General features: G+C 44.4%; 1 protein-coding gene across 4 annotated transcripts in view; it reads left to right on the forward strand.

Moving 5' to 3' along the window:
• PPP3CC (protein phosphatase 3 catalytic subunit gamma) overlaps positions 1 to 14748 on the forward strand; it is a 69667-nt gene extending 54919 nt beyond the window's left edge. Inside the window, exons 9-15 of one of the 4 annotated variants that reach the window (XM_081843914.1) lie at positions 676 to 801; positions 2421 to 2498; positions 3886 to 3912; positions 4870 to 4951; positions 6270 to 6367; positions 11965 to 11994; positions 14033 to 14748. In XM_081843914.1, the coding sequence (XP_081700040.1) occupies positions 676 to 801; positions 2421 to 2498; positions 3886 to 3912; positions 4870 to 4951; positions 6270 to 6367; positions 11965 to 11994; positions 14033 to 14208 (617 nt within the window). In that variant the 3' untranslated portion in view covers positions 14209 to 14748. The remainder of the gene's footprint in view (positions 1 to 675; positions 802 to 2420; positions 2499 to 3885; positions 3913 to 4869; positions 4952 to 6269; positions 6368 to 11964; positions 11995 to 14032) is intronic. The other 3 variants (XM_081843912.1, XM_081843911.1, XM_081843913.1) reach the window with 3 other exon arrangements.
• The last annotated feature ends 12157 nt before the right edge of the window (positions 14749 to 26905 follow it).

Below are 26905 nucleotides of genomic sequence, written 5' to 3' on the forward strand. Positions count from 1 at the left end.
AGCATGTGGAAGCCCCAATCTGTCCAAGAAATGCAGACTTGTGGACCGTCATCTGAATTGTGCTTGTTTCAGCAAACCATAGTAATAATAATTATTATTTTCCCCAGCCACTCTGGGCAGCTTATAACATATCAAAAAAACATAATAAAAACATCAAGATCAGACTAAACAGCTTGTCCTGCTTCAGATGAAATTACAAGCAAGCATTTGTTGACTACTGAAGGAAGTACTTCCAATCTATTGATCGCAGCTGTGCTGGAGGGGAAGCGACAGTGTATGAGTCTGAGGCCTTAAAGTCATGTGGCATTAAAGCATATACTAGTGTTAACTTAATAATAAAATAAATTTTATTTATATGATTTCTCCCCATCCTTCAGAAGACTGCAGGATAGGTAACAACATTTAATACACATTCCAAAATTTAAAAACAACATATGAAATTCACTCTTAAAACTTTTATCAGAAGAAAAACAACACTTGTAACAGTAAATTTCACCTGATGTCTGATGGATATTTTGACATTCCTTACTGCCTCTCTCATAGATGGTGTCTGATTTTCATAGGGATTTCTTTACACAGCTGTATAATTGCATTTCCTAAGTTGTGTAACCTTGGAGGGCAAAGATAAAATCAGCACTCTTGTAATTTCTCTTTCTCCTTCTTGTTTTCTTCTAGCTGCTGTGCTGAAATATGAAAACAATGTCATGAACATCAGGCAGTTCAACTGTTCTCCACACCCTTACTGGCTTCCAAACTTCATGGATGTTTTCACATGGTCTTTGCCTTTCGTAGGGGAAAAGGGTAAGAAGGAGATTGCCCAGTAAAATTATTGATAAGCAAAGCAATTATCAAAGGAGCAGGAAAACAGATCCTCCTGATGCAATAGGATTGGCTAGGCTGGATGTAGCCTTGGGCGGTCTGTTGCTGCCATAAAGGAGAGACATTTGTGGATTTTGCTAGCTTGCTCACTCCTGAAGCAAAGAATTTAGAAAATTCTGCAAAATTTGGCCTTCAGGCACTCAACCTTCTATTTATATATATATATATATATATATATATATATATATATATATATATATATATAAAATAAAAAATAAGCATGTTAGTGGCCATTATTGTGTCATAGGAAATTTTCAAAATATATTGTCTCAGGTTCAAAAATCAAGGTACTTGTGTGTTTACAGCATTTATGTACTGTTTACAGCTTTAAAAATCCTTAAATCCCCATTCAGACATGAAGCTGACTAGGTAATCTTAGACCAGTTGTACTATCTCAGGTTGTTGTGAGGATAGCCTTGGTGAAGAATTGACGTTTTTATCCCCCCAAAAGTTTTTGATTTCAGTTTCCACTGAAGGAGACTGCATTTTAATATTTTAATGTTTTAATGTTGTATTTTAATCTTGTTTTTTAAGTTGTATTTCAGTCAATTGTTTTATATCGGGTGTTAGCTGCCCTGAGCCCAGTCTTGGCTGGGGAGGGCAGGGTATAAATAAAATTTATTATTATTATTATTATTAAAATGGAGGGCACATGGTATGTGCTGCATCAGACTCCTTGGAACAAAGATTGAACAAAAATGTAATAAATAGTTTATGGTGGATATTAAAATCAATAATAAAACAACAAAACAACTGCTTGGCTACCTTGGGAGGGAGGGATATAATAAATAAAATATTTGAAAATCAGTTTATAAAATGCAAATAATGGGAGATAAATCTATGTAGTTGTAGTTGTACATGCATAACCTTTGTTTCAGCTGAGAGGAGTAGAAGGATTAAGTAGCTGTTCTAACATTAGCTAGGTTTTATGTAACTGAAATTTAATTTCAGTTGAGTATTTTATATATGTGTGTTATGTGCTCCCCAGCCTGCATTTTTATACACTTAATGTCATATTGGCATGGTTCACACCTAACACCAAACTGTATTGCATTGTTTGCTGTGTAAGCAGTCCTGCTTGTACACTGTCTCTGGTTCTACTGTTCTCCAATAATGAATTGGGAATTGGGAGTTCTGATGGGGAAAATTGTTTGGGGACTTTAGGTTATAGATTGAAGGAGTTTAAGAAGCACCATAACCAGAGAAAATGGCGTTCAGCGATAAAACAGAACTTTTTAAGCGCAAGGCGTAGTTTGCTTTTGGCATCTGAACCAGCAAACAGTGTATGTTTGCCCTCCAATACAGCATTGCAAATAACAGTTTGAAGTTGGTTTCCAATCCTACTTTGGCAGGCATTGAAACAGAGCGCGTTTGAGGAATAGGAAGAATACAAGCACAAGGTTTGTTCACGTAATAATCAATGATGTATCATCATATGTGAACAAGCCCATTCACATGCTGCGGCAGATATAGATACACACATAAAGACGCGCGCACACAAAGTCTCTAATCTCTTGCCCATTTCTCATTATTTCCTGCAGTTACAGAGATGCTGGTTAACATCCTTAACATCTGCTCTGATGATGAGCTCATTTCAGATGGAGATGAAGCGTTGGACGGTAACAAAACCTTTTTACTTTTTCAGGGTGGGTTAGGTTTGGTTGCTTTCAAGCACTTTTGGAAGAAATGACATTCAAAGCTGGATGTGCTGCCTTGTTCTTAGCACCTTTTTGTTGCCATCTTTTTCATTCATAGTTTAAGCTCACTGTCTTTGGCTGTTTTACAGACAATTATTTCTCTAGCGTAATAAGAGCCACTCTGCGCCCTCCCTCCCACCTCCCACTATGGCGGTTTCCTTGATCCAGCAGCAGTAGCTTGGTCTTTGTTCAGATGGAATGAAGGAGGAAAGGAGAGTTAGGAAGAGGAAGCCTGACCAGCGTGAGCAGCTGCCTTGTTCAGTTTTCATTTACATCTGCTGCTGCTCCTTACGCCCCAATACAGATGGATGGATGGATGGATGGATGGATGGAGTTGTGAAATTGGCTTGTCCAGATATAATAATCAACTTCCAGTCCACTCAGTTTCACTTCTGAAAGAAATTGCACATTTTTAACTGCATAAGTACATATGTAGATATGCACCCATCTTTTATAAGATTAAAAAAAATCCCTCAGTTCCAGAAATATTCTGAGCCTGTGGGCACTCTTTCGTATGCATCTGTGACAGTTGCAACAAAATGTACACATGTATTTTTGCAAAACTACTGGTCATGCTTCTGGGGGCTTTTGGCTTTCCCAAGGTTCAGCCTGAAGTGCTCGAGGAACCCACATAACTAGTTAATGCTGCGAGAGGGGGCACAAAGACTGAACAGGCAATGGCATCTCTATGATGCCAACTCTCTGGAAGGCTACCCAACAGTGTGCAGTGTTAAACTAGTGACAACTAAGTATGCAGGAAAACTGAAGACTACTTTTCTGATATTATTACAATTATAGGAATTTTTGCTGTCTTCCTTTGCTGCTTAATGATTTTAAAAATACTGGCATTTTGCACTGCTAGATCAGTTCTTTTGATCATTGGTCATTGGATTGGCCTTTCCATCCTTTTTGCACAATCTGCAGAAATAGATTCAACCTCCTCCTTTTTGGCCCTTGCTAGTAGTTTATAGAATTGTAGAGTCGTAAAGGATCACGAGGGCCGTCTAGTCCAACCCCCTGCAATGCAGGAATCTTCTGCCCAATGTGGGGCTCATACCTATGCCCCGGAGATTAAGAGTCTTATGCATCTGAGAGACAGAAGGAAAATTGATTTGTCCGTCTGGAGTCTGACAGCCAAGTGAGCATGACACAGGTGCAGAAGAGAACTACCAGCTGACCCAGCGCTAACCTTCATGTCCCATTGCACTTAAAAAAGAAATGTTATTCCCTCCCTCCCATGGAAATTTAAATTTGTTTCTTCTATCTCTGTCTTCATCTCCTTGTTACTTGGTGTCTCCTCTCCCTGAAGATAACTACATTTCAAGCTATCCGAAAGGTACCCAGCTAGAATTTGCTAAAAGCTTAATTCTCACTGCCTGTGCCACCAGATTTCCTTGGAGTGGATTTTGAATAGCTGACTAGTTGAACAGTCTCGCCATTTCCCCCTTCTTCCCCATCAGTTTTAACATGAACGTGGTGCATTTGGTTTTTGTTTCTTTTTTCCAACCCTGTTGTGTTCCACCAGGAACCAGAGCGATGGGGGTCACGTTTCTCTTTGACGTTTGAATGCAGCCACCTTGTGCATGGCTGATCCATTGGTGCATGTCAGTTCTCCAGTTTGGCTTGTCCTGTTCTTAATGCATAGTCGGGCAATTAAAAAAGAAGATCTTAGCTTAGAGGAGATGTATTTATCATTCAGTGTACAGTTGAGCTCCCAGAACCTCCATGCTTTTCAGTCCATGTTTGGTCTGTGTAGTAAAAGGGAGTGTACTTATCCCTAGCACATTGTATTTGTTGAGGACTCAAGCAAAACCACAAGATTCCAGCCATTCCTTTGTCTGCATCTATGCCAAAGGTGGTGCTTGTGTGACCGCTCTCCCTTCTGCAAGCACAGCCCAGCATCCTGATGTCTTCACCCTCACTTGGGCTTGTAGTTGTGTTCTTGCCTTGCAAAACTGTGTCTCAATGGCTGAGTCATTCATGTTACATCTCATGTGTACTGTGGTCAAACATGTCTGGGCAGGCAAAGAGGTCTGCTGCTCCGATCAACACTTGTCCTACTACTTCTGGTGCTCCTACTTCCCCCTGTTTGGACTTCCTCTTTGTGTGTCATTCTGTCCATCACTTGCTGCCCCTTTCATTCAGTTCATTACCATTCTATGGAATTTAGCTGTAAAGTTGTAATCGGATTTCTCTTTCCTAGAGCCAAGCAGATGCTTCATACTGGCATTGCCTGAGCCTTAATTGTTTTCCTCCCTCATTATTTTAAACCCTTTTTTATTTTTTTCCTAAGGAGGCACCACTGCCCGTAAAGAGATCATCAGGAATAAGATCAGAGCCATTGGGAAGATGGCACGAGTCTTTTCAGTTCTTCGGTAAGTTTGCTCGCTTTGGTGAATCTCAGCTTGAGAGAGAAGGAATATCATTTTGCCAGATTGCCCTGGCTGCACCAGGGCAGAGAATGAAAGGTCGGCAAGTCTTGGACCAGTGCATGTTAAATGTTTAAAAGTCCACTGCTACAGGACTGATTCGTGTGGGACTATCACCTGGAATTTGCACTCCCCTGGCAGGGAGCCAATTCTGTGGGAAAGACTCTACACAGTGGTGGTCTTGTAAATGTTACAGCCAAGCTGCTCCCATTGCAGGACTGTTAGAGATGTAAAGTGTCAGTAGGGATTGTTCAGGGATTTTTTTCTTAGTACATTCATATTCCACCTTTCTTCTATCATAATTGGGGGGTACAAGACCTTTGTGGACTTTGGATTTTTGTTTTGATCAATAGATTCCAAACCCCCCCCCCAAAAAAAAACCCCAAGATTTGATTCTTAAATGCTGTTTTACACATGATTGGAAGCTGCCTTGAACAGTGTAAAATTGTTTCTCTCTAGCCCAGTATTGTCTGTCCAGAGTCTCAAGGCAAAGGTCTTTCCCATCATGTGAAATTGATTCTTTTAATTCAGAGGTGGGGAATATTTTTGGCCCAGTGGACCAGACTGTTATCTGTCCCTACCCTCATGGGCCAACTTCAACATATTGGTGGGATTAACCCACCTGTCAGTCACCTGATTCAATTATGAAGATATAAGAGCAGACGAAGGACAGGTGGATGTGCCTGCACACCTGTCAAAGGTCCCTTGCCCAGCATCTTCTGAGTGCCTGACAGCCAGCTCATTGTCGCGTGCTTGGGAAGGGCAGTGTGAAGCTGGCGAAGCTGCTTTATGCAGGGATTGACTGCCTGATGGAGCTTCCCACAGAGAACTCAGTCATGGAACCGATTCAGCTGGGTCTCTTCCTGCTCTCCACCTGTTGTCAGGTGTGGGACAGGTGGCTGTGGTTTGAGGAAAAAGGCCTTTGGGGCTAAATTGGGACCCAAGGTGAGCCCAACTTGGTCCACAGCCCAGAGGTTCCTCACTTCTGTTTTTATGGGCGATGCCAGAGATGGAATTGGGGACCTGCATGCAAATCATGCTCTGTTGCTGCCCTGTCTACAGGCCAGCAAATATGTGCTCAACAGGGAGGTGTATCCGATCCCAGCTCTAAATGCAGCTTTATGGCTCACATATTTACAAACGTAACAATTTCACACACATTAAAATGTTTAGCAGTTCCCTAAAAAGATCTTGAGTGTGCAGCTGAGGAAACCTAAGAGGTGGTATCAGATATAATTGGTCACTTTGCCTCTTTTTCTTGCAGGGAGGAGAGTGAGAGTGTTCTGATGCTCAAAGGATTGACTCCTACAGGTACTCTGCCCCTGGGAGTCCTCTCAGGGGGGAAACAGACTCTACAGACGGGTATGTATATGTCATAGGTGCCAACTCCCTGGGGCCCTGGGTGCCCAAGCACCCACAAAATTCCCCATGAAGGGCCTGGGCATCCACACATTTTGGTGCCAGGGCCATGCACGCTGCATGGCACCCACAGCCCTGGGCACTCATGGTTGCGGGGCCAAGCTGGCACTCCTAGTAAATGTGCAGGATAAGACCAGGTGTGACGTGCTAAGAGATCATCTAGGTTTTGTGGGGGAGGCACTGATATTTCCGCTGCTACCTCCCCTTCCCCTTCCCCTTCCCCTTCCCCTTCCCCTTCCCCTTCCCCTTCCCTTCATAGTATCTGCAGTTCTGTCACCAGAAAAGATGGGCTTTAGATGTCCCCATAAGCTTACAGGCCTTTAACTCTGGCACTGAAGGGGGGGGGGAGAGAAGCTCAGTTGGTGGAGCATGGGACTCTTAATCTCAGGGTTGTGTGTTTGAGCCCCACGTTGGGCAAAAGATCCCTGCATTGCAGGGGATTGGACTAGATGACCCTTGTTATCCCTTCCAACTCTACAGTTCTTTTATTCTATTATTCTGTGAATGAAGCTTAGAGGAGAATAATAGGAGAGGCTGAGAACACTTGGACTAATTTAATAGAAACCTGGCAATGGGACTTGAGGGAAGGATTTCGTCCAAGGCATTTGTATGATGTTGTCATAGCTGGTGATCTTGCTGGGAATAGAGACTTGAAACTTGCATAGTGTTCTGGAATCTGTTCTTTGAACAACTATTCAGATTTCATCTCTTTAACAGCAGTTGCCCTTTAGACTTCTGCTGCTGTGTAAGAGCATGTACAAATGCCATCAGCCTGCTTTTTTGTTCCCTCCTGTACTAAGCCCATCTGTTCTCAGTGCTAACATTGAAAACTAACAGCTGTGAGTTTGAGATTCTCTTTCTGGGTAGGTTTTTAATATGGACATTTATGCTGGTGTTTCAACTTGTGTGTCCTTCTCAGACAACTTGGGCTGGGGCACAGGTACCAGTGCTTATGATGTGTGCAGACCACTTTTTCCTTGGCTTTTTATGTCATTTCATTCTTGTCCTTCATGGACTGGAACTAATCTGTGCACAATTGCCAGCTCCATATACACCCATTGCAGTTTTGATGAAGAGAAAACAAAACTTAAGTTTACACTGTTGCACTGAGGCACTCTCATAGCTGTATACCAGATGTTAAAACTATTAAGCTGTTTCTGGTTGTAGGTCATTCTTTCCTACCCTCTAGTATAGTGCCACAGCCAGGTTTAGCATCTACTGAAAGAGATAAACTGATGAAATTAGATGGATGAGTGCAATAGGACAAATCCACAAACAACTATTTAAAAAGAAAGAAAGAATCTAGGCAAGAGGTACGAGCAAATACCAGGAAGAGAAAGACATCACAAGACTTGGGTTGAGATTAATTAGCTCAGCATTTTAGGACTCTAGCACACGCACAGTTGATCTTAAACAGGCAACTTATGAGATGTGAATCTGAGATTCTGCTTGCAAGCAACCAGCCAGCTAGCATTGGCCAAATGTGTCTGCAAGGAAGCCCATGTGCACCATCAGGTCAGTGCAGCTTGAATAGTTCTCCCAAATCCCTATATAGGCTTCCTGGTCAGACTTGCTCACAGGTCTGCCCAGTAGGAGATCCAGCTCTTACTGCTCTCTGTTGGCTTTGGGCTACAACTTCCTTGCTCTTGCTTGGCCTTTGCTTCATCCTGCCCTGAAACTGACATACAAGCTTATTTGTACACAAACACGTGTACAAATAGTGACTCATCATGTTGTGCAGTGTTGGAATTTGTCACTTCCTTTTGTGAATATCAGTAGCAGATCATACAAACAGCAACCCCAAAACCTATCAGTCTGGATGCATCTTTAGGGAGTCTTCTTCATGCATCATTGTTTGCCTGTACACACTTCCCCATAAGAAAAAGTTTTAGAGAAGGCCATTCTTTTTCAATGACATTTAGTATTGTGACTGTCAATAGCTGATACAGTTCTGGGGTTTTTTCACACCTGCCAAAATCAAAGCAATCAAGAGATCCCAGCAAATCTAAAGAACTCAGCTTTCTTAATGTTGAGATAAAATTGCACACCCAAAATCTGAAGTGTTGGGAAATTGTGAATATTTGCAAATATTTTTTCAGCTCCAGTGTATACTTCCTGTTTTGTCACATGCACACTCTTCCAGAACAGCATGCTTGCTTTTTCCTACATTAAGGTGATATTGTGTTAAATTTTGTTAATGTACTGCAGATAGCACTGAAGGTCAAGCTTTGTGGGCAATCATGACTGGTTGTGAGGTCAGCAAATGAGTTATAGCAACATGTCTCTCTAGAGCAGGGGTCAGCAAACTTTTTCAGCAGGGGGGCCGGTCCACTGTCCCTCAGACCTTGTGGGGGGCCGGACTATTTGGGGGGGGGAATGAACGAATTCCTATGCCCCACAAATAACCCAGAGATGCATTTTAAATAAAAGGACACATTCTACTCATGTAAAAACACGCTGATTCCCAGACCGTCCGTGGGCTGGATTTAGAAGGCGATTGGCCCAGGCCTTAGTTTGCCCACCCATTCTCTAGAGGGAACCCTGTGATCTAGCGTTTTAATCCTTTTCTGCTGCCAGCCTTCATGTTTGGCATTGAGCCAGGTGATTTTATTTCTCATCAATTTTGGATGACTTCCTGGTGTACTGGAAAGAGACTTGCTTTGGCACTTGCTAGCCTAGATTTTAAATTTCTCACATGGAATAATATTGTAGCAGAATCTTCCATGGTCAAAGGAGGTGGTGAGTTCCCTTCTTTCTTGCAGGGGAAGGCTAGACTTAATTTTCCATATAGTTGAACATGTTTTTTCTCTCTAATGGAATAGGAAGTTGGCAGATGAAGGTGTAGGTGTCAAGAACTCCCTTTCTTGAGCTCTGCAATAAATCAGGTTGAACCATGTGCTTTAGAGACTGACTAGGTGTCTAATAACTTGGCTGACTGTTTTTAACTATTGCTACATCAGATTTTTAAACTTCATAGAAACCTCCAAACATAAGCATCTAAAAGCTTCCACTGAAGCATCATCACACTGAAATTAAGCATATGCATTTTATGAGCATTGTAACTTTACAGGATCTGTTTTGAGCTTCAGTAAAGAGAACACATTCTCCTGCTCATTTCCTCCTTTTTCTCTGTCACATTTAATCTTCACACATACTTTGTTTTCTGCATGCAGTTTCTCCTTCCTCATCTCCCAACCAATCCCTGACTTTACATTTCCTTGCCTTTGTCCTCATTGCCTGAAAACTCTCCCTTTGTACATCAGAGCATCAGCTCTACTCAGGCCCGTATCCGAGTCAGTTTCATACCTCCATTCATTCCACCTTTTTTAAAAAATAGCTACTTAGCTAATATAAGCCAAATTATCTCCTTCTAGAATTGTCTCTGAGATCAGTGTTCCATCAGTAACAATGTCTTAGCACACCTGTTTTTTAAGGTTCTGCTCTCCCATGCAAGCCTCTGGTAGTCCTGAGGCTGAGAGCTGGCAACTTTACCCAAGGCTGCATAGAGGGATTTGTGGCTGGCTGAGCAGTGGTTTTCACTAAGGTCCAGCACTGTGTTCAGGGAGGCATTCAGTCTCCTTTAATGTGTCATTTGTTGCATGAAAAACAGGACTTGTTTCCTGGATCATGAGATCAGAGATCCTAAACTTTGTCTTGGTCTTCACAAACTTGCATGCTGTAGCTGTCAGGTAATGTTTTAATCCAGCTCCAGCCCAGCACAGAAACCAAGACCTCTTTGTTATGCCCCCCCAAATGAAGAGCCTCAACAGGGATGCTTTATCACCAGCAGTTCCAGCACTGAGGTGCAACTCAGATCAATCCATGTATTTCATATCAGAGAGTTCCAGTATGAATTCTCAACACTTGGAAAAAACGTTTGATGCCATCAAAGCCTTTGAAGATAGTGCCTGGATATGCCAGATCTTGAAAACATGGGAGCTGTGCTCTAGTCATGTATCAGAAAGGTCCCCACCATTACATAGTGCATGTGTGAGCAACAGCCAGCCAGGAAGCATGGCCCTTTTGCCATGGTGTGCTTTCACCAAGGGCCTATTGTCACAGCTGTTGCATCACCCCAAAGCACCATTCTTTTTGAAGCGATACTGTGGCACCACCACAAATCTCTTTCCCAACAAGTTAGGACTTCTGTTTCACATAGATTTCTTAAAGGCCGCATTCAACTGAACTGGATTTTAACCAGTGCTCCATTGTGGTTTCATGATATTGATATATGTGTATGCTGTGGTTATCTGTTGTATGTGTATATGGTTATTTTGTTTAAATGGGAATTTAGTACACACTTTTATACGCAATTTGGTCTTGTTAGTGGATGATCTGGGTTACTGGGACTCTCAGTGTGTTTAGAATTCTATCCATTGGCAATCTGTCATGTACCTTTGGACAGACATAGGCAAACTCGGCCCTCCAACTCCCATCATCCCTAGTTAACAGGACCAGTGGTCAAGGATGATGGGCATTGTAGTCCCAAAACATCTGGAGGGATGAGTTTGCCTATGCCTGCTTTAGAAACTCCCAGGCAAAGTGAAAAGGTAACATGAATATATAGTTAAAGAAACATGAACTGTCATGGCAAAACACACTTTACAGTAGTCATATTATCTCTGGCAGTTTGGAACCACACAGGCCAACATGCAAGAATGGCCCCCTGACATTGCTCAGACATGATCTGTTTTATTTATTTTAAAAGTTAATTTGTTGTATGTTGTGCTAGAATGCTCTGAAAATACAAATCAAAGCTAGAGCATCAAAGCTCAGCAAAATACATGTTGCTAAAGTGCTCCTAAATAAGAATTGTTCTGTATTGTTTCTGAAACAACTGCCACAGATCTCCTTGCAGCTGTCTGAGGGCAGCTGGTTCCAAAGGCAGGGGCCATAACCAAACCAGCTATTTGAAGGGGCATGCAGGAACACTGTGCAGATTAAAGTTTCTATTCTATAGAGAGCTGCTTGCCTTATTGGAAATCCCAGTGCAAAGGTAGAGTGGGTGCTTTTTGATGGCAAAAGCAGAGGATCTTTGTTCATAGGAAATGATATGACATAGTTATAAAACCATTTTGGGAGGTGGGATTGATCTGGTGTTAAACAAAGCAGGTTAAGTCTGGGGCTGAAGCATGGAACAAGCAAGTATCCCTTCTATTATCCTCTTTTCTGAGGAAAATATGTGTTGGTTCCAGCCATGTGCTGTTGATTGCAGCTGTGGCTATTAAATGCAGCTGTGTGCACCAATGGGGATATGTTGCTGCCTGGTCCCATCAGTCATGGAAGAAGCTACTTCCTGGTTTTGAAAAACCAGTCCTGCCATTCTCTGTTCTTTTTCCCCTTGGGGCTTGGGAAGAAAACTATAACTCCCCTCTGTCTCTCTGCCCTATTGCCACCATCCTCTTCCACTGGTTGTCTTCACAATCCTCCTCGGTTGGGACTGGGAGGGTTGTAGATCTCTAACAACCATGGTTATGTTAAAGTTCACTCACTCTTTTCTGTCTTCATTTTTGCATGCCACTGTTCCTTCTGTATTACAGCCACAGTAGAAGCGGTAGAGGCACGGGAAGGTATGGCTAGAATCTTGCAAGAAGCGTGATGGTTTGTGTGTCTGCTGATCCCCACCCCCCTGCCAAGAGCTTTATTCTCAGCAGCAGTACGAACGCTTTTTACTCTTGCATCACCAGAAGGGGGAGAAGGGGAGAGGGACATGGCCTGGCACACCTCCCACCCCTGGGGTCCATCCACATGGGGAGGATGCACAGAGGCATCCGTCAAACTCTCTACCCTGCTTCTATAATCTCTCCTACATGGTCTTCATCATAGCGTTAGAACTGGGTAGGCTCAAACAGCCATGGAGATATAATGCTCCATACTGTGACATTATTTTTATTTTAGATGAACAAAGCCTACCATTCTATGTTGGCTTCAGGGCTACGGTGTGGAATTGGACCCATCCCTTGAGACTTCTAGCTGTGCTGAGTTACAGCAAGAGTATTGCAGCTGGCTCAACCATGGTAGGCAGACTTGGCAGCTGCCTAGAGTGGCACAACTCCAATGGGGCTCCTGCCTTGCCAGAAGCAGCATGCAAGTTGTGTTTTTGGTGTTCCTCTCGAAAGGTTTGTATCAGCGGCTGATGGAAGTTGTAATCTGAAACATCTTGAGAGTAGCCAGTTTGTTGGGCAAGGCTGGCTTATCTGTCCTGCCCCGTCCATCTAGCCCAGTATTACCTTCTCAAACTGACAATGGATCCAGTATATCTCACTCCAGCAATCACCCCAGATCCTTTTCCTTGAGATGCCAGTGATTGAGCCCAGGACCTTTGGGCATGCAAAGCAGGCACTCTCTAGCTGAGCTCTAGGAATGTGGTGCAGAATCCTCTGCACTCTCAAAATGACCACCATGAATAGGGCAGCAAAGTGCTTCCAACTGGTCCTGAACAAAGTCATAGAATGTGCATCTTTGTGACTCTTCTTGCAGAGCATGAAGTTGTTCAGGACATATTGCTGTCCAGTAACCACCTTTGGCCTTCCCTGTGGGTAGGCTTGTCAGAGCTGTAATCGTCAAATGGCTCTGTCTCTTTACTTTCTCATTTACCACAGTCATGTGGCAAGTACCTCTGTGATCTGCAGACACAATTTTTCCCAATCTTTAAAGGAATTTGTGCTTTGCAGAAAAAATAACCATTCTAAATTCCTCTAGCTCTTTGCTTTTTCAGAAACAGTGTGCAAAAGGAAATGTGCTCTGCTCTGGAACTGATGGAGAGAACAAGACTATTCCACATGTGCGCCTTGTCACACTTGAGGCTTTTCTTGGCATTCCCTTCTTGGTCATGCAAGATTTAAAAAATATATCTACTGCTTTTTTTATCCAAAGATTAGTTTCATTCTCCCATTCTTTGTTGTGTTGTGAGTGTGTGGTGTTGTACTGAAGTATGTGACTTTGATTTAGTCCTCACTATTATTTTTGATTTTATGTTTTTCAGTTTTCAAAACTATGCTGCTGTTTCACTGCACTAATGCCTCGATTATTGAGCACATATCTGACTTGATTCTTTGTTTCTTCCAAGATTAGGCCAGGAATTGTACTGAGAAAAAAGCAATACTAATGAAAGTCCCTTACAGGGGTAATTTTGCCTAGGAGTTTAGGCTGGAGAGTCAGTTTTAAGAGCATCGAATGTTGTTTGAGAGGGCATCTGTTCCTACAGTGTATACATGTATATATATTTTTGTCTCATTGTCACATCTACTCAAACAGATGCATCAGGCTTTTGAAGCAGTGCAAAAACCAACTGAATGTGTTTTTGAACAGTGACCAGTGGAATGAATGTACACACTGTGAACAGAAATCCTTCTTTCATAATATCTTCAGCTCTGAGAGGAAAATATTTCCAGCCTTACTTAAAGAGACGTCTTTTCACATCATGGGCATAATAGTTTGTCCTGTCCGGTGTAAAAAAAACCCCATACCACCTCCCCCAAGTCAGACGCATGCTCCATAGTCACAGCTCTGCATAGTAACTGCAGGATGGTATGTGTGCACATTTGAGCAACCAGGCTTGGAAACTTGCTTTGATTCCTTTTTCTCGCTCTTTCTCCTCCACTCTAGCCATCCGTGGATTTTCGCCACAGCACAAGATCCGCAGCTTTGAAGAAGCAAGGGGACTGGACCGTGTCAACGAGCGCATGCCGCCGCGCAAGGATTCCAAGCACCCCGACGGGCCGGTGAACTTAACCTCCACAAACTCTGCGGAAAAGAACGGGATGGGGAAGAAAGCCCAGTAACAGTTCAGGCGCTGCCCACTCTGTCTCACTAAAGGATCCAAAACTTAATGAATTCTATTTATTTATTATGAAGGGGGAGGGCAAGGGGGGGGGGAGAAACCAACTTAGCCTGGAGGCACATCCATAATCCAGTTTGCATCCATTCTGTAAGAGAGGTGACCATTTTGTAAGTTTTTAAAAATTTATGTTCAATATATAAAAAGTCATCTTTTTTTAATTTAGGAATGGGTCTAAATACTAGTACATATATAAAGTGTTGTTTTGTACAGATTGCCTGTCCCTGCCAGGAGGGAAGGAGCCTGTGCGTGTGGCTGGGTGGGGTGGGAGGAAGGGAAGCAGAAACAACCCAGGGCAGCTCTGGGATCTGGGATCTGATTTTATAATGGAACCGTTTCAAGTTATCCTTGTTTTTTAGAAGTGGCAACTTTCATTTGAAAGCAACATTTTTCTCCTCCCAGATTTTGCTGTGTTTCTTCTATTTTACACTGCATCTGATGCTCCAGCAGTTGACTTCCATTAAAGGCATGTTGCATAGGGCAATTGGTAAACTTTCTCCTTTTTGGAATCCTGTGTCACAAGGCAAATGTTGACATGCGCAGATCAGCTCCAGGTGAATGTCTGGAACTGGAGAAAAGGATCTACCTAATCCTGCCTCTGCCCCTTCAGATGTTGCCATTGATTTCCCTTCAGGAATCCAGTTTCAGGAGAGAAATGAATTATCTTGGAATAAACCAGTAGGTGGGCTTTGATGAATGTAATCTTGCAGTCTCCATTCATCTTGAGTTCACCAAGCTGGTTGCTCATGTCGTTCCATGAACATAACCATATTTGACATCACACAGGTGGGATTTATGTGATTTTCTCTGACAGGAAACTAACCTCCACAGATTGTCATGGACTCATATTCTTAATGTAAAAAAACTGTACAAAATTAGTATTTTAGGAGTGAGATACTTTCCCTTCTTCCCACATAATATTCCTCTCCCACGCTCCATGATGTGAGCTCCAGCACAAAATCTTTCTGTGATATGTCCCCCAGGAACCCGCTTCATTTCCAATTCATGGCTTTAGCTCTACCTGGATAGTGTGGGAAACGTGAGGTGTAGGAGGAAAGGTAAAGTTTTTTGCAGAGTTCTGCACATCAGCAGCACTGCTTCCTTTGTCTTTGTGTATCCTATGTGGGACAAGTAGAAAAACCCACAGTGGTTATAATGGGTGCTCACTTGGGAGTCTCCCTTGAGGGGGGAAGGGGCATAAGTAGACCTGTGAAGGCTCCCACGTTTGGCTCCTGCATACAACTGGCAAAGCTCTCCTGGGCTGACTATAAAGGGCTTCTCGGTGATCTCAAGGGCACAGTCAGCAATGGACGGCTGATACTCCGGCCCCTGTAATTAGCGTCAAAGTGATGCTACAGCGTTTTGTGATCAACAGCGTTTTGGACCAAATTTTCACAATCAAAGCATTTCCCATCAGCACTGGCTCATGGTTCTGGGAGTGCCTAATCCCACTATTTTCTGGTCAATGCCAGGCTGTATTCAGTTTAATTCTGCTCAGAATAGACCCACTGAAATTAATGGACCTAAGTTAGTCATGTCCATTAATTTAGGTGGATCTACTCATCGAGTGTGACTAGCTTAGGGTACAACCTCATTGTGCTCCTTTTAAGAGGCAGCATGAGTGAAGAGGCAGGTTGTTTCAGCTTTGTAACAGGAGACACTACTGCTTCCTTCTTCCTTCTTCCTTCTTCCTTCTTCCTTCTTCCTTCTTCCTTCTTCCTTCTTCCTCATTGGCCTTGCAGACAACTTCGTTGTCCAGAAAGTGGGAGAAGCAACAAGAGGAACAGCCATTTTAGATCTGGTCCTAACCAATGTTGATGACCTGGTTAGTGGGGTAGAAGTGGAAGGATCATTAGGCGCAAGTGATCATGCTCTTCTGAAGTTTACTATACAGCGGAAAGGAGCAGCCAAGCATACTAGGACTCAATTTCTTGACTTTAAGAAAGCCGACTTCATAAAACTTAGGGAAGTGCTGGGTGAGATCCCATGGACAGTAATACTAAAAGGAAAGGGAGTTCATGATGGCTGGGAGTTTGTTAAGAGGGAGATAGTAAAAGCACAACTTCAGGCAATACCAATGAGACAGAAACATGGAAGGTGCCTAAAGAAGCCAGGGTGGCTATCTAAAGAACTTTTAACTGAGTTAAGATTAAAAAAGGATGTGTACAAAAAATGGAAAAGGGGGGAAACCACCAAAGAGGAATTCAAACAAATAGCCAGCACGTGTAGACACAAAGTCAGAAAAGCTAAAGCACAGAATGAACTCAGGCTTGCTAGAGAGGTTAAAAGCAACAAAAAAGGCTTTTATGGGTATGTTCGTAGCAAAAGGAAGAACAAAGAAACAGTGGGGTCACTCAGAGGAGAAGATGGTGAAATGCAAACAGGGGACACAGAAAGGGCTGAACTCCTCAATGCCTTCTTTGCCTCAGTCTTCTCCGATAAAGAAAACAATGCCCGACCTGAAGAATTTGGAGCAAATGATTCAGCAGAGGAAACACAGCCCAGAATAACCAAGGAGATAGTACAAGAATACTTGGCTAGTTTAGATGTATTCAAGTCTCCAGGGCCAGATGAACTGCATCCAAGAGTATTAAAAGAACTGGCAGATGTGATCTCAGAACCACTGGCAGTCATCTTTGATAATTCCTGGAGAACAGGCGAAGTCCCGGCAGACTGGAGGAGGGCAAATGTTGTCCCTATTTTCAAAAAGGGGGAAAGAGAGGGCCCAGTCAGTCTGACATCAATACCAGGGAAGATTCTGGAGCAGATCATTAAGCAAACAGTCTGTGAAACCTAGAAAGGAATACTGTGATCACCAATAGTCAGCATGGATTTCTGAAAAATAAGTCATGTCAGACTAACCTGATCTCGTTATTTGACAGAATTACAAGCCCGGTAGATGAAGGGAACGCAGTGGATGTAGCCTACCTTGATTTCAGAAAGGCATTTGACAAGGTGCCCCATGATATTCTTGTAAAGAAGCTGGTAAAATGCAGACTTGACTATGCTACCACTCAGTGGATTTGTAACTGGCTGACTGACCAAACCCAAAGGGTGCTCATCAATGGTTCCTCTTCATCCTGGAGAAGAGTGACTAGTGGGGTGCCACAGGGTTCTGTCTTGGGCCCGGTCTTATTCAACATCTTTATCAACGACTTGGATGATGGACTCAAGGGCATCCTGATCAAATTTGCAGATGACACCAAACTGGGAGGGGTGGCTAACACCCCAGAGGACAGGATCACACTTCAAAACGACCTTGACAGATTAGAGAACTGGGCCAAAAGAAACAAGATGAATTTTAACAGGGAGAAATGTAAAGTATTGCACTTGGGCAAAAAAAATGAGAGGCACAAATACAAGATGGGTGACACCTGGCTTGAGAGCAGCACATGTGAAAAGGATCTAGGAGTCTTGGTTCACCACAAACTTGACATGAGCCAACAGTGTGATGCGGCAGCTAAAAAAGCCAATGCAATTCTGGGCTGCATCAATAGGAGTATAGCATCTAGATCAAGGGAAGTAATAGTGCCACTGTATTGTGCTCTGGTCAGACCTCACCTGGAGTACTGTGTCCAGTTCTGGGCACCACAGTTCAAGAAGGACACTGACAAACTGGAACGTGTCCAGAGGAGGGCAACCAAAATGGTCAAAGGCCTGGAAACGATGCCTTATGAGGAACAGCTAAGGGAGCTGGGCATGTTTAGCCTGGAGAAGAGGAGGTTAAGGGGTGATATGATAGCCATGTTCAAATATATAAAAGGATGTCACATAGAGGAGGGAGAAAGGTTGTTTTCTGCTGCTCCAGAGAAGCAGACACAGAGCAATGGTTCCAAACTACAAGAAAAAAGATTCCACCTAAACATTAGGAAGAACTTCCTGACAGTGAGAGCTGTTCGACAGTGGAATTTGCTGCCAAGGAGTGTGGTGGAGTCTCCTTCTTTGGAGGTCTTTAAGCAGAGGCTTGACAACCATATGTCAGGAGTGCTCAGATGGTGTTTCCTGCTTGGCAGGGGGTTGGACTCGATGGCCCTTGTGGTCTCTTCCAACTCTAGGATTCTATGATTACCCCAAAACCTTAAATGTGACGACCAAGAGTAGCTATATGTGGAAAGGGTGTTTGCAAGGAGGCTCAGGCCGCTAAATGCTCATTCCTGGCCAGGAGCCCTGATGGGCCACAACACATGCTAGGGAGCTTCCCGGTGCCCACCGGCCATCATAACTTTGTGTTTACTATGGAAAATTCTGGCATACTTGTGGCAAGCACTTTTGCCATGTAAAATGTGCAGCTCCCAGGTTTGCATCTGGAAACCCTAAACCTGTAACTTTTGCAAAGGGCAGGAGACCTTTGGGCAGATTCCTTAGCACTTCTCTTGAAGTATAATAATAACATGATTGATTGTTTGACAGAATGCGTCAGTCTTGTTCTCTGCCAAGTGTTGCAAAAACCACTAAGGGCTCTACAGATGTGTGCAAAATGTTTACTGCAAGCTGAATAGGTGACCTGTGAGTATAGGGGTAATGTACTGTGCCCGTTTTGTAATGAAAGCAGTACGTTTTCTCATACTGCCAGAAAGGAAGTGACAGGCAGGTCGGCTTTACAGGTTGGTGAGAGGGACAAATCTTAAGAGAGAAGATGCAATCCTTTTGGCTCTTTTTAGTGTGAGTGAATAGCCAAATTACATTGTATGGAGAAACTTTGGTAGAACTGAATGGGGTTTTTGAGGAGAAACTGTTTAGTCAGCAGCTTGAGAGCCAGTGTGGTATAGTGGTTAAGAGCAGTAGTCTCGTAATCTGGGGAACCGGGTTCGCGTCTCCGCTCCTCCACCTGCAGCTGCTGGGTGCCCTTGGGCCAGTCACACTTCTCTGAAGTCTCTCAGCCCCACTCACCTCACAGAGTGTTTGTTGTGGGGGAGGAAGGGAAAGGAGAATGTTAGCGCTTTGAGACTCCTGAAGGGGAGTGAAAGGTGGGATATCAAATCCAAACTCTTCTTCTTCTTCTTCTTGAGCCTGAGGTCTTCATTCTTTGAGGGATATTTATTCAAGTCAGAGTTGGAAGCAAGGGGATTATGTTCTAATGTGCCAAAGAATAGCAACCAAACAGATGTGCTTGGAAGAAAGGAACCCTGTGTGTAGAATTGAGCCTGTTTAGTTTTTTTTATCCTGACTCTGATGGAAGCCAGGTGTCGGTGGCAATTGTATTATTATTATTTAAGCCAAACTTGGTAATTCATTGGAAAGTGGTGCAGATACCTTCCTCCTGGAGTTCAACCATTACCCTTCCGGGCACTGTTTGGGGTATGTCTGAAGCAGTCTTCCACAGGGCCATTCTTTCTTCTGCCCTCTTGTAACTTAGTGACTTAAGCAAATGACACAATCAGACAGCATAGAGGTGTTGCATAAAAGGATGCCTCTTAATCACAGTGCTGCTGACTATTTTTCACTTTGAACATAGGCTTTCTCCGTTCATAATTATTTCACATCTTGGTTGAGAATTATGAAACGGCTTTGTTTGCATTTTGGAGCAGATGCAACTTTGGGATTATGTACTCATGACTATCCTTTTTAAATGAATGGGTGCTTTGAAACAGTGCAAACATTTGTTCCTCTTGAAGATGAAGGGATTTTATTTATGTTAAAGCTATGCACACCTCTTATGGCTTCTGTTGGAGAAAACCATGGCACTTACTCTTTCAGAACAACACTGATAGCAATCTCTTCTAGAGAGATCTCATGTTTGCTGCTTGGTAGGATGCAGACAATCTGGCTTTAAGTGGAGTGTCTTCAGTTTAAGAACTGCAGATTCTTACGATTCAAAGGGAATTAACACCTTTGCATCTACCTGGCTTGACATGGTTGTTGCTGCTGCTGGCTGCTCTCATGATGTTCCCAGGAACATACAAAAACTTCCACCCATGTGGTTGGGCTTCCTTGCATGTGTGCATAACATGCATATGATAGACCTTCCAAGCAAGGTGGGCATTACATACATGTTGAGTGAATATGCAAGCAAGCCCAGCTATGTGAACAGAAGTCTCTATATAGCCCAGGGAGCCACGTGGAAGGCACCGCTGGGAGCTCTGGTGTCACAGGACAATTTCTGGGCCCTTTGGTGTAACAAGAATAAAGCTTGGCCATCATGCTTCTCCCATTCATCAGCTTTGGGAAGTTTAAATTCATGGCAACAATACATGGCCCCTCTTCTCTCACTAGACACAGTTGAAATGTTGCGCTTGGACTGCTGATTTGTTAAAGCGAGAAATATTTGGGCCCTTCTCTTGGCTGATTCTTGCAAAATAGCCAGGTATGTCCTTCCTTCACCTCCTCCTGCATCTCTTTGTTCCCTGTTTTGATTTTTCTCCTCTCAGGTGAAATAGTAGTCTTAGAAATATGTCCATTTGGTGCCCCTTATGCCCCCAGAGTTCTGCCAGGATTCCATTTGCTCTTGGAGGAAAGGGAGGCTGCTGAAACAGCCAGGCTGGGCAACTGTCCCAAGAAGGGGCAACTCTGAGGCAGGAGGGCCCACTTGGGGTCTTTCCTGTTCCTTCAGGGTTGCTTTGACACTAAAGAAAAATGTATTCCCTGTTCCATGTACAAAGACATGACTCGCTGGCTGTCAGGCCAAGCCTATGCTCTGGTTGCCAAGGGAACGCTGGCTCTGGGGCCTCTTTGCTTCCTCCTCACAGCATGCAGCGTTCAGGGGTGGGGAGCTGGAGGGGAGAGTGGGTGTTAATTTACCCCCCCCCCCCATTAGCTCATGCGCCTTCTGTAACATGCTCTCAGCTAGCTTCCCCAAGTTTTCATGGAAAGAGTGAGCTAAATTCCTGGTACCCTGAAGACACAGACAAGCAAGCTGCCAGCCAAGGCTACCACCCCTTTCTGGCATGGACGTAGCACCAGCTTCTCTAAGGCCCAGTGCCAAGGAGACATTCCTTGATTTCAGCCAGGGCTCCCTCTTAACCAAAAATGTGAAGTTGATGAGAACCCAGATGAGAACCATAATAAACGCTGGAGACCCACTTAACCCTTAAACCAAATGTTCTTGGACCCCAGCTCCCATCAGCCCGTGGTAAGGAACGATAGGGCTTTTAAAATCCTAACATCATCAGGAGGGGCACAGGTTCTTCACCCCTGCCTTGAACTATGCATGTGAGATGGCAAGTGGTTGAGAGGTAGGGAATGTTGCACCCACAGCACCCTTGGAGGTATCCGTGGTCAGAAGATGACAACCTAAGAAGCCATACTCTGAAAGGAGCAGCCATTAACCACATGAAAACCTGACGTCCCAGCAGGCAATTCCAGCTGGGGATTACTGACCAGAGCAGTGGTGGGTTGCAGGGCAGGAGGGGGGCTTAGATATGAGATGGCCCTCTCTAATTCCCCCCCCCCAAAAAAAATACTGGGGAAATGCTCCTGGGCCAGCTGAAAAACCAGCAGCGAATCTGTCTTAGAGCCGTGAATGCCTCAGGAGGCCTTGCCTCTGCTCATCATCCCACCCATTCTCCACCACTCCGCTGTCGTCGTTGTTTTGCTTTTTAATTTCAGGGACAATCATGAGCAACGAAAGCAGAAAAAGAAACATTTTAAAAGCCAAGAAAGCCCGCCAGCCCATGGGACTTCAGTGTATTAAAGGCTGTGTGTGCTACCCCCTTACTGTGAGGTTGCCTATAAGCACCCTTTTTTAAAAAAAATAAAAATTGTCTTGCATGATTTAAAAAAGCAAGGTGCATGTAACAAGGAGGGGAGTCAACAGTGGGTCTTCCAAACTTCAGGACAAAGGTGCTTTCACCTTATTGAAGAGAACCTGCCCTGTCATGGTGCCGCAGCCTGCTTGCACCTCCCCAGTTTAGTTAATCTTGATTCTGCTACCAGAGCCTCGTGCCAGCTTGGCTCCATCCCAGAAAAGGTGGAATCACAAACCCCAGGAAAGGTGTGGGTGAGGACTGAGGTTCTTGATTCTGAAGTCGTGTTTGCCCATTGTCTGGAGGCTGACTCCTTTCTTTTCTTGCTCTTTTTTTAGTTGCGTTTAAAGAAGAATGGTGAAAAAATGTTATTTATTGGCAGAAATTATTAAATATAATTTCTCTTTTGTGAACAAGGAATGAATTTGTTAGAACTGTCTTACTGTAAATTGGAAAGTCATCTTTAAGGGGGGGGGAGTTAAAAATTAAATGACAGTTGTTTGGCTCCGGTGTCCTTTTTGGGAGTTCTTTAGTGGCAGCGCACTTCAGACATTTGCAAAGAAGGCTCTGAACCCTTTTTATATTTCTGACTTCTTCAGGGGTAGCAGGAATATCCTTTGATGGTACATGGCAGACTGCACTTCCTGCCTTGTTTTGAAGTTCTCTTTGTCTGGGTCACATAGTTAAAGTAGTAGTGGACCAGTTGAGAAATGAGGCACTAATTACCAAAACATAAAAAGTTCTACCCTCAGTCCACTTTGTAAAAATTGCAAATGCAGTTGGCACACCTGCTGAATAGATACCCAAACCGTGGCTTGGTTTGTTTTGATGTCTTCTCAATGGAACACCCCTGCAAGAATTAGTAGGAACTCAGTACAAACCATGCTAAATTGATTCCCTTCTCCTCCCTCAAGACAGTCTACACCAGTCAGGGCTGAAAGGTGGATAGCAAATAGAATGTCTGGATGCAGCAGAATGCCTCCTTCTCGCCTGGGTGCCCATTTGATTTCTCTGCTGAAGAACGCCTGTGCATTGCAAAGTGTTCTGGGGTATAATTCCAAGGGGGGCTGGCCTCACCACAGTCCTGTACAAATTAAAGTTGATGCCCTATGCATGTCTATTTGAGAATGTGTCTGGGTTTCACAAATTGCCCACAATTATTGAGAAAGGGTCACCATTTTATTATTATTTTTTCTTCTCATTGCGCCAGGAGTGCCAAACTGTCTTGGTTCGGCCCTGCTGGCCAGTAGAAGAGATTAAGCTTGATTGGCAGGCTTGAGATGTAAAATGGTGGTAATTGGTTAGGCCTGGGGTGGAGGTGAGAGCAGGTGAAAGGGTGAGACCTGTGACTTTTTAATGGATATTCATTTTAGATGAGAGAGTTTTTTCTTTTTCTTTTTTTAAGTAGCTGGGGTGGGGAATGGAAACTGACCTTGCTTTTCTAGATGCAGGACAGCTAGCTAGGCTTTTTTGCTCTAGTAGTTGATTGACAGCCATAGACTCATGTCTTGGATAAAGATTATCTCCATCTTCCAGCAGTGGACAGCAATGGTCTGATTTGCTCTGGACTAATGACCGCATCTGAAACTATATGTTCCAAAGAAGTAGCCAGGTTAGGCGGCGGCGGCGGCGGCGGCGGCGGCTGCAAAAGATGCCTTTGAGGATGCTGCATTTCTTACCATCCAACCTAGCCAGTTCCTAAGAAGTTCCATGCTGCAGGTTGTCTTGCAGCAGTTTCTCAAGGGTTCCTGTCTGAAACCACAATTCAAATTCATTGCAGGGCTCCATAAAGACTAGGCATAGATGATGAATGCTCAGTAAAGAGCCCCAAGAAGAGGGAGGGAGGCTGAATTGTTCTTGAAGGGCACTGCATGGTTAATTCACTGTGCCTGAAGGCAACAGATACCTTTGGAGCCCACAGCAGCAATACTAAAATATCACCAGCAGGTGGCGGTGATGCCTTGAAGATGAAGTGTGAGAAGAGCCAATCAATTGAGTGCATTTAAGGAAACAGAAGACAGAACAGGTGAGAGAAGGAAAGCCACTACCTGTTGGAGTGGGCTGCGCTAGGCTAGGCTACATGCTCAAAAAGGCAATCCCATAATAGAATCCGAGAGTAGGAAGGGACCCAACGGTCATCTAGTCCAACCTCCTGCAATGCAGGCATATGCAGGTGGCCCATATGGGGATTGAACCCACAACCTTGGTGTTCTCAGTCCCACACACTAACCAACTGAGCTAACTGTCCATCCTGGCAGTGCTTCTCAGAACAAGTGGAAGACTTCTTCTTAGACCACGCAACCTGAGTGCTGGGCGCTTTTGCTTCTGAATTGCAGGTGCTGAGTAGCGGGGGGCGGGGGGGGCAGGGCCCCTCACCAGTATTTCTGATGAAATGGATGAGCATCCCCAAAGTTCTACAGCGGCAAGCCACGGGGCGTCCACACGTCAGCATGCCTTGCACCGTGCGCAAGTGATGTCAGCACACCGTGGAGCATGCTGGTGTCATGTGTGCCTGCTGAAGTTGCGTGGCTCTGGGCCCCCTCAATTGGGGGGGGGCAAGGAGGCACACATGCTCTTAATAGTATAAAATGTTGGTGGCATCCATCTGCCTCGGGAGACCATGGAGGAGTGCGCCATTCAGGATGAAGTCTATTGGAAGGAGACAGGTTTTGCCTCACCTGGGGCAAAGGACCGTGGCCGCTTGTGCTGCTGCAGAGGCACCTGCTGTTTCTTCTCTCTGCGCTCATTCCTCTCCTGGTCACTGCAATGGAGACACATCCTGATGGTCTGTCTCCAGGAATGCAGTTGTCTGCAGGGGATTCCACAAGGCGCATTGATGGCGAGCTGGACAAGCCTAGTGGCAAGGCAGCTCCGGCAATGGCTGGCCTCTCCAGAAGGATCTGGGAGAATGGGATGCTAGGTCTAATCCCCAAAAGGAGGTCTACCAGGCGTGCATGATGGGCACGCTGCTTTGTGGAAGTGAGTCATGGGCAACTTACAACCATCAGGAGTGACACCTCCGTGCCTTCTACATGTGCTGCGTCAGAAAGATTTTGGGTATCACATGGCAGGACAGCAAGCATGAAACTGCCATTTTAAAATGTTTTGTTGAAATATTTATCTTGGACCATTCACTTCAAAGTGGGGGGATGGTGTTGGCATGTCAGGCCTGCAGAGGAAGATGTGGGAGAGCAGCACGACATGCCCTTGGGGAGGGCACAGTACTTTTCTTTGGGGGGGGGTTGCCTCAAGTGGCAAAATGGCCCAGCACTGAAAAGAGGGGTGTTCGGATTATTCTTTTTGACACTGTTGATAGTTTTTTAAAAACATCAAACTCCACCCTTGTATACAGATTGTTAGCAATGAAGCAGCTTGGTCTGGGACTACTGAGAATACCATTGTATTATGGAACACCCTTGTTAAATACAGAGGGTTCTCACTGGCAAGGGAGGTGCACTCTACATGCCCATTCCCTTTATTGATGAGGCCCATAGTTCCTAATTAATTTTCTTGCACTATTACCTCGTAAACTCCTTTTCTACCCATAGGCCTTTATTTACCACCCCCTGCACAGTCCCATTGACCCCAGGGCCAGGGGGCAACACTGACCACTTTGGGAGACCCTCTTTAGAGTGGAGCCTAGAATGGGGTGACCAGTGTGTTTTCTCAGTAGCTTCTTCTGGTATGAGCAGAGCCTCTGAGCCCACCCCCTTGCTTACTGCCCCCTTTCTCATGAGGAGGTGAGGTTAGTCACCTCATTTCCCCACCAAGAAGGAGAGAGAGCTGAAGGAGTAAGAAGAGCAGCTTTCCTTCTGCTGCTTTCAGTTTTATGTGCTTTTCAAGGCTCTGTGCAGCATCTGAGCAGCTGTGAAGGGAAAGGAGTGGCTGAGAGGGTGGGAGAGGAAGGGGGGCAACCTAGGAGATGGCCGTGGGGAGCCAGCAAAAGAGAGTCTATGTGCCCGTGCATGTGCCTGCGCATGCACACACGCTCCTACACCCCGACATCTGATCCAGTGAAATAAATACAGTGGTACCTCAGGTTAAGTACTTAATTCTTTTCGGAGGTCCGTACTTAACCTGAAACTGTTCTTAACCTAAAGCACCACTTTAGCTAATGGGGCCTCCCGCTGCTGCCGCGCCGCTGGAGCACAATTTCTGTTCTCATCCTGAAGCAAAGTTCTTAACCTGAGGTACTATTTCTGGGTTAGCGGAGTCTGTAACCTGAAGTGTCTGTAACCTGAGGTACCACTGTACTCCTTGACCTGCCTACTCTCCTTAAAAAACTAACTCAGATCACAGATTATATCTATCTCCTTCAAATTAGCAGTAAACAATGACAGATCCTGTGCTTTCTTGCATGGCCGTGCTGTAAAAGCAGAGATCCGAGACATGGATCCTTATTGATCCTCTTAACCTTTACAACGGATTCCCTCACAACCACCATCAAATCATAGAAATCATAGGTCATTCCTGAGCCCACAGGTGTGTTCTGTGATGTATTGGAGGTTTTACTGCCATTGCCTGGGCAAAAATCTTAAAGGTTAAAGTGGATCCTCTATTTGGATCCGTTTTTCTGCTGCTGGCAAGTGCTGCTGCCTCTGGGACACCCCCTCCTTGCAGTCTACCAAGGTATGTTTTAATTTTATTGGGTGTGGGGTGTAAAGATCATACAAATTCAAGCAGATTCTATTTAATTCTATGGAATCTGACTTTTACCCAGATTCCATGGTTAAGAAATGAATATTGGGGGCAGGGGCGGGTATGTGTGTTTTTCTGCACACCTGCCTTCTTTCAGTGACCTCCTCCCCCTCCCTGGGAGAAGGAAGTCACCCGGGTGAACTCCCTTAAAATTAGAAACCTACCCAGGGTCCAAAAAACAATGGCATGGCACCCCCTGCACATTGCAAGGGAATGCTGACATTTTCTCATGGAAGCGCAGGGAGTTCTTCCACAGAAACT

Source organism: Podarcis erhardii (assembly GCF_964252035.2).
Source record: "Podarcis erhardii genome assembly, chromosome: 16".
NCBI lineage: Eukaryota > Metazoa > Chordata > Lepidosauria > Squamata > Lacertidae > Podarcis > Podarcis erhardii.